Source organism: Epinephelus fuscoguttatus, linkage group LG18, assembly GCF_011397635.1.
Source record: "Epinephelus fuscoguttatus linkage group LG18, E.fuscoguttatus.final_Chr_v1".
In the NCBI taxonomy this organism is placed as follows: Eukaryota; Metazoa; Chordata; class Actinopteri; order Perciformes; family Serranidae; genus Epinephelus; species Epinephelus fuscoguttatus.
Window position 1 is genome coordinate 22350085 of NC_064769.1, and position 12220 is coordinate 22362304.

The 12220-nt window shown below is 39.5% G+C and overlaps 1 protein-coding gene across 2 annotated transcripts in view; it reads right to left on the reverse strand.

Annotated features, from left to right (window-relative positions):
- Positions 1 to 6332: 6332 nt before the first annotated feature.
- LOC125906227 (calcium/calmodulin-dependent protein kinase kinase 2) overlaps positions 6333 to 12220 on the reverse strand; it is a 28071-nt gene continuing 22183 nt past the window's right edge. Inside the window, exons 15-18 of one of the 2 annotated variants that reach the window (XM_049604712.1) lie at positions 11572 to 11703; positions 9651 to 9754; positions 9343 to 9396; positions 6333 to 7511 (exon numbers count right to left, since the gene is read on the reverse strand). In XM_049604712.1, the coding sequence (XP_049460669.1) occupies positions 7439 to 7511; positions 9343 to 9396; positions 9651 to 9754; positions 11572 to 11703 (363 nt within the window). In that variant the 3' untranslated portion in view covers positions 6333 to 7438. The remainder of the gene's footprint in view (positions 7512 to 9342; positions 9397 to 9650; positions 9755 to 11571; positions 11704 to 12220) is intronic. The other variant, XM_049604713.1, reaches the window with a different exon arrangement.

A 12220-nucleotide genomic window follows, 5' to 3' on the forward strand; every position in this document is an offset into this window, starting at 1 on the left:
ACAGTTCAAGACCCAAAATGGCCTCTCCACTGCATTTACACTGTGACGAACGTTACATTGTTGTGCAGCGAGCTTTGTTTGCGATGGGCTTCGGCCCCCGAGACGTTCAATCTTTCCCTTTGGATTTTTTTATGCTGATGTTTTGATGTTTACGGCTGTGTGTATGGCTGATGCTCAGTATTTGTTGTGCAGCTCCTCACACTTATAATGAGATTTATAACTCGCTGACTTACCGTGTGCATCAAACAGCAGCCTCTGATTGGATTTTTGTATCATTTAAGATGCTTTCCAAACGTTGCCATGCACAGAAATAATTTTGCCCTGTATTTTCTGGTATAACATTTAATTTTTGGTGGGTCTGAGTCTTGAATCCAAGACAAAAAAAAATTAATTTATAAAGGAACAATATTTTCATGAGCAGATGAACTGTAATGCCATGAAATTAGCACAAGAGGTCAGCGTCACACTTTGTTTCCCAAGATGTGTGAAAACTCCACTGAAGTGTGGAGACTGAAGGTCAAATTATTTTATGTTGATAACACCAACAACTGACTAGTGCAGAGTGAAATTAAGGCATGTAGGGACTAATTAAATCAACATCATGATGAGGAGCTTGAATGCAAATATCACTGAGTATCTGTAAGTTATGAAAAATCTCATGAAAAACTATGACTTAAGCATCACCTAGTTGATAGGAGGTTTTCATTATTATGGATTTGTCAACTCTTGTTACCATTTAACACATTATAAATATGTTAAAGGGACAGTTCACCCCCAAATCAGAAATATACTGTATATTTTTCCTCTTACCTGTAGTGCTATTTATCAATCTAGATTGTTTTCGTGTGAGTTGATGAGTGTTGTAGATATCAGCTGTAGAGATGTCTGCCTTCTCTCCAATGTAATGGAACTAGATGGCGCTCTGCTCGTGGTGCTCAAAGTGCCCAAAAAAATACATTTGAATAACTCAACAACAATGTCTCTTCCCATAAATCGTGACCCAGTTATTTAAGATAATCTACAGACCTTGTTGTGAGCAGTTTTATGTAGGATCTACTTTCTTTCTCCTGAACTACACCTGCCAACTGTGTCACTGGTCAGAAGGAAGTGTGCATCTACTCATGGATGAGAGGCTCCTGCTTGTGGCAGCGTGAGATATAAACACTGATCGCGTCCTATTGAGCTGAGCTGTAATGTTGGCTAGCTCAGTCGTGCTGGGTGAGCTAGCAGTAGATGCATGCTTCACTCTGTGCGAGGGTGTAGATTACTAGAAAAAAAATAGTTCCTAAATGAAACTGCTCACAACAAGGTCTGTAGATTATCTTTAGCAACCAGGTCATGATTTCTGGAAAGAGACATGGTGTTGAGTTTTTCCAATTTATTTATTTTTCTGCACTTTAAACCCCACAAGCCAAGTGGCCTCTAGTTCGATTACATTCAAGAGAAGGCCAATCACTCCAATAAAAAGTAATTAGAAAACATGTATTTTTGATTCTGGGGTGAACTGTCCTTGAAGAACATGAAATCATTCACTTTTCACATTGAAGCACTATGAAAGAAAACGTAAATGTATTGGCCGTGGTCCTGCCAGATGCCTCCTGCTGCTGCTGCCATCATTGGTCATTAGTCATACTTCTACTGTTATTATACACATGATTATTATCACACATGTATACTGCCAGATACTAATATATACTTTCAACGTATTGTACCACAGTAGCCAGAACTATAATATTATTACTTTCATTAATGTTGTTGTAAGCTACTGTCATTACCGTCTGTCCTGCATCTCTCTCTCTCTCTCTCTCTCACTGTGTCATACAGATTACTGTTAATTTATTATGCTGACCTGTTCTGTACGACATCTATTGCACGTCTGTCCGTCCTGGAAGAGGGATCCCTCCTCAGTTGCTCTTCCTGAGGTTTCTACCGTTTTTTCCCCGTTAAAGGTTTTTTTGGGGAGATTTTCCTTATCCGCTGTGAGGGTCCTAAGGACAGAGGGATGTTGTATGCTGTAAAGCCCTGTGAGGCAAATTGTGATTTGTGATATTGTGCTTTATAAATAAAATTGATTGATTGATGGATGGACAATTTGAGACCTCCCCTTCAAGAATCACCACCATGGTGGAGAGGTTGGCGTGTCCCTGTGATCCTGGGAATTGTGTTGTCCAGGACTAATAGCCCCTGGTAGGGTCTCTCAAGGCAAAGTGGTCCCAGGGGAGGGGCCAGACTAAGAGCAGTTCAAAAGGACCATGATAAAACGGCACATTTGGTGTGTGCCTTCCCCGGTATAGAGACACCAATATCCCCTTCTGGAGCCAGCCCTGGGGGGGACTGTTTGACTAAATAATGAGTCATAAACACAATATAAATATATACAAACTAACTAGGAACTCCTGTAAATAAAATGTCCCAATTAATCTGCACAGCAGAGGATGTTTAAATACACTAAATTTAAAACATTTGGAAGAATATGGCGGATGTAGAAAATCTGCTGTCACCACACACCAGAAAGGAACAAAGTGTGATGCTGAGGCTCTCGGGGGGTGGGGGGGTAGCTCCTGAAATGTTACGGTGCACAGCACAGACTAGTGGTGTACTCCTGCAACTGTCAACACAAAGCTTAACAACATTCAGACCAACAACATTACAGAAAGGCATTAATATTTTATTCAAAGATGAGCAAGATACAGTGTGTATAGAATAATGACATTAAAGGTCTCATTTTGTTGTCAAGGACCTCTCATGCTATGATTATACAGTGGTATGTGTTCAGTATGTTGGCATGCACTGAGGGAAAAGAGCCCCCAAAGCTCTCAGTGAAATCAATTTACACTACAGAATGCAAAATCATGTCAACGATAAAGGTTAATAATCACCTAAAGACTGGCCGCTCTGACAAGAACGGGCAAAGACTGTATCCAAACAAACTACAAGTTTAAATATTGTATGTATAAAATATTTATCTTACAGCTGTTCTGTGGCTTGCACTGTCACCCTGCAGTCAAACACTTTCAGCTCATTCTCGTTGGTCATGGAGGGCAAAATATTCACACTAAAGGGGAAGTACCTTTCTGGTTTAGATAATGATAGCAACTTACAGGATGTCAGAATGTAAAGTATCTAATAAACACTGGAAAAGTGTGTTTAAATAAGGTTAATGTTTCACAGTTTAACGCAAATTGAGGCTTTTCTGCAGGGCATTAAAAGATCACGGTCGAGTTTCCCCTTCAAATGTACAGTACAATAATTTTATGGATGTCTAATCTGATCTATTCACAGTGCTCCTCAGGAAGGAGCACAACCTAATTACATCTTTCTGGAAAACACATTGGGTAAGCAAAAATTAATTAGAGTCAGTCAACCACATCCAGCCCTCCTCATCCAGCCGCCATACGTGACAATCTGCCAGGGCGTACCACTGCACCATATAGAGAAAGACACATCATATGCATAGTACTAGTCTTAGAAAACAGACAGTTCAGAGTGACATGCAAGTAGTAAGTACAAAAAAAAAAAAAAAAAAAATCCAAAGTCCCTTTTCTCATCAACACATAAGTGCTGATGTAATTAGTCTGTGGAAGCATTAAATGTTAGAATTAAGTGTGTCAATATTCTATGTTGGAGACAAATCAAATGACTTTATCTAAACTTACACAAACATATTTAAGAAATGAAAGGTCAACAAAAGGAATAAAAGTGGGGGGAAATGCTAATTCACTGCTTCAGGATTATCTAAAGTGAAACAAATCAATACATAGAAAAGTACTCTTATACGTAATGAAATATTTGAAATATTTGTGGCCTACTCCCCCGACCGAAGATGACACCTCTACAGATACGTCATGCATAGATTTGTACAAAAGGTCTGCAGCTGCACTATGCTTCCATCTCTAAACGTACTTCAGTAGCCAGCTCTGAAAGTTCAATGAATGGAGAACAAATAGTTTAAAGGTTACTTTACAAAGTCAGACAGAATTAAAGTTTTTGGTGTCTTGAAAATGTGCGGTTTGAAAATAACACCAGTAGCTCTTACGATACAAAACAAATAAAACATTCACTATTTTAACTTGAGGTTCAATAGTCATTATTTTTCTGTTTTCATACAAACATCCTCTGTGAGAAATGACACAAAAACATGACACAGTTGAAACATGTGAAACTCTCTTCCTAAGCAGGGCCGGCCCTAGACTTATGAGGGCCCCAAGCAGGATTTTGGTCAGGGGGTCCCCCTCGTTGTAATGTGTTGCCACTTCACACGGCACTGAGCCAACTTGTGTCTTGCAAATATTTGTTTAAGCATAAATAATATACAAATAAGCATGTAAAGACTAAAGTGAGACCTATAAGCAGCATCACTGTCTTTAAATAGACTACAGTAAATACACTATTTGTTTATTACCCCTAAACCCTATGAATGGTCCTCTAAAACTTAACTCCAAATGTTATTTATTCAACTTAAATCACTGGCTGCAGTGCTGGCAAACTTTAAGAATAGCTTGTGAATATTGTGTGAAGTTACATTTTGTCTTGTTCATTCATTTAGTTCAATTTATCATATTAAATATAACCACAACATGTGATTTTTTTTCTTTACCATAGAATCCAGAGTGCCTGATTTGTGGGGGACAGTAAATGACATACTTAAGTCCTTTACACACTGAGTCTGTTTTTTTTCCTGATGTGTTTTGTAATCCGTCATCTGAAAAAAATCGTTCCTCACAGAAACCTTGCACACTGATACCGCAATCTACCTCTCCACTAGAGTTACCTATCTGACTGTCATCACTCCCTCCCTGTCTTTCATTTGGCATCGCCACTGCATTTATGGGCAGAGCTGTCCTCCCTGTCCTGAATATAACTATCCGACTAGTGAGCTGTCTGAGTTATGAAGTAATTCTGCGCGCCCAGTTCCTCTGTCTTGTCGATGTTGTGTCCCTCCGCCACATTTTCATCACTGAGTCTTGGTTAAACATCTCTAAGGATCTGACAGATGCAGAAGACGTGGAAAATCTAACCTAAATCTAAAGTTTCGGAGTGTGCAAATGTGAGTGACGCAATGTGAAGTCTTATTTTTAGACGTGTGACAATTTCAGACGAACTTACGCCTCGTTTCCACTAACATATGTAACTGGTGTCCGTAGATCTGTAAATATACAGTTAATGCCTCTAGTGTTCAATGCAAAAGGATAGAAACCTGATACAAACTAGAGATGTAGCGATACCACTTTTTCCTTCCCGATACCGATTCCGATCCCTGAACCTTAGGTATCTGCCTACACCGAGTACCGATCCGATACCAGCGTGTAAAATAAAAATGGATGGGATATGAATTGTTCTATGTATCAACTCCTAAAACTCTATGTAAAATATTAAGAAATAAATACATAATAGTAGAATGAATGCCATAAAACTTTTTTAAAGGTTACAGTAGAATGCTTTTTAAACTCTGCTGTTTCTGTTTCGTTTGCCTGTAGCGTGTGTATGCGTAATGAAGTGAGGCATTACATGGTATCGGATTGGTCATAGGCTGTACTCACCGATACCCGATACCGCATCTTAGGCAGTATTGGAGGCATCTCCGATACTGGTATCGGTGCAACTCTAATAGAAACTACCTGTAGCCATGAGAGAGGCTAATTTTGTCCATTTTTTCACCATCCAGTAGTCACGCTTGGGATATTACCAGGACAAAAACAGGACCTGCCAGATGGGTGACAGGAAATATTTAATCAAAAAGGCATGTGAACGGCTGAACGAGTCAAGTTACACATTCACAATGGGTTAAAACTAGATAAACAAGTTCTTTTTAATCACATGAACTCACTTGAGTTCATGTGAACTGTTAGCTAAGCTAGCACAGTGTCATACTGTCTCTCCATAATCTAGCGCAAAAGTTAAATTTTTTTAACGTACTCGCAGCAAAGTCCAGTCCGAAATATTACGGAGGGGAGGAGTTTCGCAGGTACATCGGATATCACGGAGATTCCCATAGGAATGAATGGACTTCCGCTTGCCTTGTCTCTATACATATATGTAAATGGAAATGAGGAGTCAGTGTGCAAAGGCCTTTAGCCTACCTAAATTGTCCCTTTTGCCCGTCTCTGAACGTATTGTTTTTCAGTTTTTAAATATATAAATATGGCATGAAATGTTTAGGAAGTTGAATTTTTTATGTTGTTATGCTCTCTTATTGATTAAAACAAATCTAGGGGGGCCCACAGAGACCAGGGGGCCCTAAGCAGCTGCTCATACAGCTTAATGTGTAGGGCCGGCCCTGTTCCTAAGTATCACATACTCAACCTTGTGTGTTCAAACAATTGGAGAAAACTGGTTTGTAATTAAAACAATAAAAAAAAACCTCTATCTGAACCATTGCAGACAATGGCTACAGAATAATTTTTGCACCAACACATTCTGTTTTTCTCATATGCATTTGGTAGATCTTCATTACTCATTGTTGTAGCTCTTAATTTTAAAAATTTATAACAAACACCTTAAATTATATCACTTAAAAAAAGACTCACTAAAAAGCACTAGCTTTGCAAAAGAAGAAAATAATTATTTTCCTATTTAATCTTGTACGCTGTAAGGATGAATCTGATTGTTCACAAAGCACTATATCAACTGTTTTTAAAGCTCTCTATTGATTGTAATAAATGGGAGCCTTCGTAAAGATGGCTCAAGATAAGACTAAAACATAAAATCGCGTCAAACAAGTGGGTCTATGAGCGTGCAAATATTCATAGATAGCTTATAGAGTGTTTGCATTGGGAACGTAAACACATGCATTCAATGAAGTAAACATTTTTTCACTCCCTTTTTACATTTTTGGGAAAACTGTACAGATTCTTCACTCTGAAATATGTTACAAAACTGGGCACTGCTACTCTGAAGCAGAGTGAACCAGACAATCATTGTCAAGAAGCCTGTTCTACTAAAGAGAGAGAAATGTCCCCGCAAACCGTCGCCGTCCGTCACCTGTTCACACGCCCTGTGTACCTGAAAGAATTGTCAAGTAAAGACAAGGAGAAACACAAGTGGCTAGACTACGATAAAACACAAAACTGTACAGTTGAAGCCTGAGACAAAAGCATGCTAGGACTATAAATGCATGCAGGATAAGAGGGGGAAAGTGGGTTGGGCAATAATGGCTGACGACAGGCACGAGGTTCAGGAGGATCCTCTCATGGAGGGTTCCCACGGGACAGTCCCACAACCCCAAACTGAGCCTTTTAAGAGGAGAGGACAAAATAAGATTTAAAACTGTTGTTCTTAGATCCTTCATTTCTCTTTTTCCCAGCGTCCACCACACTCGTCCACACTCCCGGGAAATGTACACAGGTGTAGGCTGCCAGTATAAAACTGTGAGTAAAGGGGTGTTGTGCTGTGTGGTTGCAAGCAGGCAGATACCAGCATGCATAATGAACCCTCTGCATCAGGAAAGAGCCTCGTCCTCTCCCACGTAGGGCAGTTCCATACTCCTCATGCCATCACCGCTCTCCTGTTTCCTGAGTAACACAGCAGAAACACAGCGTTAGATACTGCTGCTGTGGGCCTGCTGTCAAACCTATATCACTGAGCGGAGAAAGGAATAAGATGCTGCTAAGCTATGTTTAGGAACTGAAACCAACCATTTAATTGTTACATAACGCCAGGCAGTGAGCGCTAAGGAAACGCTGTTAAGCAAGTTTACATCCACAAGGGTAGAGACAAGAAAATAAATAAAGGGAAACATCATTAATGTTGAGGAGAAACACAAAGAGCTATTAATTAACAGGTCCTTTGATTAGTGTGGAGAGTGATTCGTGCAAAGGAATAAGTAAAAGCTTGAATGAGTGAATGCTACTTAAAAGCACTACGATTGCTTATGTGTCAGACAGGCATTGATTCAACTGTATTTTGGTAAATTCTGAAGTTTTGTAAGTGTGGAACTATTACATTTAGCTGCATTACACATTGACACTTTATTATACAATGTCAATCAATACAATACCAACTGCAGCCTAAAGTATTACTGCAAAGCTGTATCAACACCTCTGTGACACAGTGTCAACTAAAAATGGATTAAAATAGATTGTGCTGCTGTTAAAGGAATAATTAATGCTGTATATCAGAATGATTAATCCTGTATATCAATTACTCCGGCGTTTGGATAATTTGTGAAGAAACTTTGTTTTTCTCACATGCCTCCGGTGAATGATGAATCCAAAACTTTTGACAAACTTAAGTCATAGGCGCCAGCATTTATTTACAGCGAAATTATAGTAAAATATTTGTTTAAAAACTGTCACACAACTCATGCAGTGTAATTCAAGTCTTATTTATCCAGCCATATGCTCAATACTTCCCAAACAGACAGCCAACGGGCAACTGAACGTAAAGTGAAACCTTACTTCAAAGCCAGACTCCATTGACAAAACCATTAATTTTACCTCGCTGAACACAGGAGCTGCTGGTCTACCACTGCCTTGATTGGTTAGTTTTTTTATTTGTGTTATTGTGTGACTTTGGTATTTAAAAAGTTAACTTGGTTTCACCTAAGTTTTAACAATAACACACACACAAAAAAAACTGAACAAAAAACTGCCAATCGAGGCAATGGCAGACCAGCAGCTCCTGTGTTCAGTGAGGTAAAATTACTGTTTTTGTCAACGGAGTCTGGCTTTGAAGAGAGGCTTCACTTTCTGTTCAATTGCCCATCGGCTGTCTGTTTGGAAAGTACTGAGCGTACAACTGGATAAATGAGACGTGGATTACACTGCTCAAGTTGTGTGACAGCTGGAAACAGATGTTTTTAGTTTTGCTCTTGTTAAACGTGGCCCCCTATGACTTCAGTTCATCAAGAATTTTCTTTGTTCACCACAGACGTGAGAAAAACAAAGATTACTTAATGATAAAGCGTAACACAGGGTGAGTAACTGATATACAAATTGTCATTTGGGGGTTGATGTATTCCTTTAATAACCTTTTTTCCATTCCTTTAATATTGTATTTATCCACAGCTCTGGTCACTTGGCCTTTTTCACATAACAGTTATCGCTATCATTTGTTATATGGTGAAGTGGGATTTTCTACACTACACACCACATGCTTCACCAAAATCATCTTGAAGGTACTACAGACTCGACAGCACAGCACAACATTCCCAAACATGGCTTGTCCAAACACCCCTAAACTAGCACAGGCTAGTTTAAAAACTCAGTGCACAAGAGTATTTGACCATTAAAGCCATATTGAGAAAGAATTACAGCTGCTTATATCATGCCAGGGGTCTTCAAGTACACTATATAGCACTTAAACAGCACTACAGCAGGCAGGAGTTGTCCTAAAGTTATTTACCTTCTCTGGTTACAATGAATGTAGCAGTATCTCACATTGCCTGCTCTGCCTTTCCTGCAGGGCAGGTGAGGGAGAAGAGACATAATAACAGGATACTTGACAAACATTAGCTGGCTATACTATAAGAGTATAAGAGGACCCAGCAGCTCTGAGTGAGAATATGGTAGAGACAGCTCACTGCTACGAGCACTTATGATTCTAAAAACTACCGCAAAACCTTTGCTTGAGACAGAGTTTACAGTCTGTAGTGTGTGTGTGTGTGTGTGTGTGTGTGTGTGTGTGTGTGTGTGTGTGTAAACAATCCTTACGTGAGCATTTGCCCTGGAGCACACAAATTGCTGCGGTCTTCTTTACGGGCCCAATCGAAGGGGTTTCCAAAGGAGCGCTTCCTCAGCATAGTTCGCACCAGGATCTGAAATGTAATAAAGAACATTGATACACAAATGATACTGATGGAAAAAAGCGATATAGCCCTAAAATAATATCACAATATTTCAGGGTATTTTTGCAATAAAGATATTCCTGATGATATGACAAATTAGTAAAAAAAAACTCCTGTGTGCATACAGCGAGAGAGGAGAGGGAGAGATGCTGTGCTGCTGCCAGAGGAGCCGCTGAATGAGTTCCCTCTGAGCAGTAACTCACTAAAAGAGTCTGAGAAGTCCGGGGCTGTTCATAAAACATTCAGGACGCCACAGTTTATTCCACACTGCTGAAGCTGCTCCTCTTTTTGGAACCACCGTGGAGTCGGTAATAATTTCGCTTTCAGCCATGCTTGTTGTCACCGTGGGTAATGATATGACATCAATATGACAACAAGTCCAAATACTGCGAGTATCCGGATATGAATTTTTCATATGATATTAAGAATTATACCAGTATTATCATGAACGAGATGATATGGCACACCCTTAACACCAAGCACCCTTTTTTTGATGTATTAATTATTAATATTGTAAATACAAATTAAACTAGCGGTAGCCTACTAAAAAGAAAAAATTAATGCTTTTCCAGTCTATTAAATATATTTTGCTGAGATGAACAGACTAACAACTTGAACTTATGAGTTAAAAACAGATGTTGACAATTTTGACAACATAATCTGCAGTTGAAAAAAAAGTGTTTGAAAAAATGTTTAACATCACAATCTTGTTTCGTGACTACATCTAGTGATAATACCACATCGTGGGGCCTCTGTTGAGTCACACCCCTAATACACAGATCCAAACATTATGCTCAGAAATGTAGAGAAAAAGAGAAGATTCACTTTCATTATAAACAACTTTAATTCTAAAAAATGTCCTGTTGTAAAACAGTTGTTTTGGGGTTGTGGGGTTATGGTAACATCAACACACGTTATAAACATCATACATAACCAACAGATCTTCTAAATCATTGTGTGTAAACTGCAGTCTAATACAGAAAGGTAAGGTACACCAGGGGTTGCGGTGACGTGGTGATCACTGGCAGTGGACTTGAAAGTAGGAAATATATGGAGCCAGAGTGTGCGAAACTACTTAGATGCTATATGCTCTGTAACAGACAGCACTCATCTTGAAATCATAGGACGTGCATTGGTGTATAATGCACCTGCACAGCAGAGATAGTTGTGACGTGACAGTGAACTGCAGCACAACAACAGATGTGATGAATTTCTACATTTTAATTTTGTTCAGGTGGCGGCACTCATGACTAATGTCGTGTTCGTCCTTTTAACGTAAGCATTTAATTGCTCGTTAAAGAAGCTCAGACAAAAAAGCTCTGGAATGCTTCAAATTCATCCCAAGTGTTCATGTCTTTCACAACATGTGGTATGAACCAACGTAACAAATGACAATAAACTGAGAGGACCAAGTGAGTCATACGTCTGTTTGGCACAAGAGGGGCGGTATGAAAGGGCAATCAAGTAGGTGGTGCTGATGCAGTGGGGGTGGTGTGATGTGACTGAAACATGGTTCAAAAAATAATAATATACTTCACACAAATGCAAATGTACAAAGAATTAGCAATTATTTTGCTCCTGAGTGGCGCTCATCCTCAGTTATGTTTTAATAGGTGACATGTGGCAGTTTGCATGCGTCTCTCGGGGTAGCTACGCTGAAAACAAATTGTACCCATTAATGATGTTTGATTTAATGACACCAGCCTCAAAAACAAATTAGACCTGACATGACTGTGCTATTCATTAAGTTGAGTTTTTCTGAGACAAAAACAAGTTCATAAACTCACCACTGTAGCCAGGCTGGGGATGTGCTTCACAGAGTTCTCCACCTCCTCCTCCGTCACCTCAATCAGCATGCAACAGTTGTCATCCTCTGGAGGAAGAGGCTCAGTACCATGCCTTGTTACCCATGGGTGCACCTGGATGCAAACACGTGGAGTGGATCATGTTATAGTATGCAGGACACAGGTTACAATCTGTTGACACGCACATTACTGACTGACTTCTGTGAATGTTGTGTTTAGACAGACTGGTACAGAACATCATCCAAATCTGAAGCTGACAAACAGCATTTTAACAATTGTTTTTTTCCACCAACCACAAAGGGTTTTTACTGCACCGCAATCACTAGTGGAACAGCTTCATGTGCAGATCAAAGAATGACTTCCTGTAAGATGCACTGGCGTCTCACCTCATTTAAACCCATTTACACAGACAATTCATCTCTTTTTGAGGTTCTGAGTCTGGTTGTGTGTGGCACTCTATTTAAGAGAGCTTTGATTGAGCCCATAAAATAAGGCCAGACCCTACATGAACCTGCATAGTTTCTGTCCAAGCCTGACTTGCACCTGAACGATGGCAGCCATTTTGGGCCTGAGCCTGAATAAAAACCCGAATTTCCACTGTAAAAAAATATAGGTTATATATATAAACATT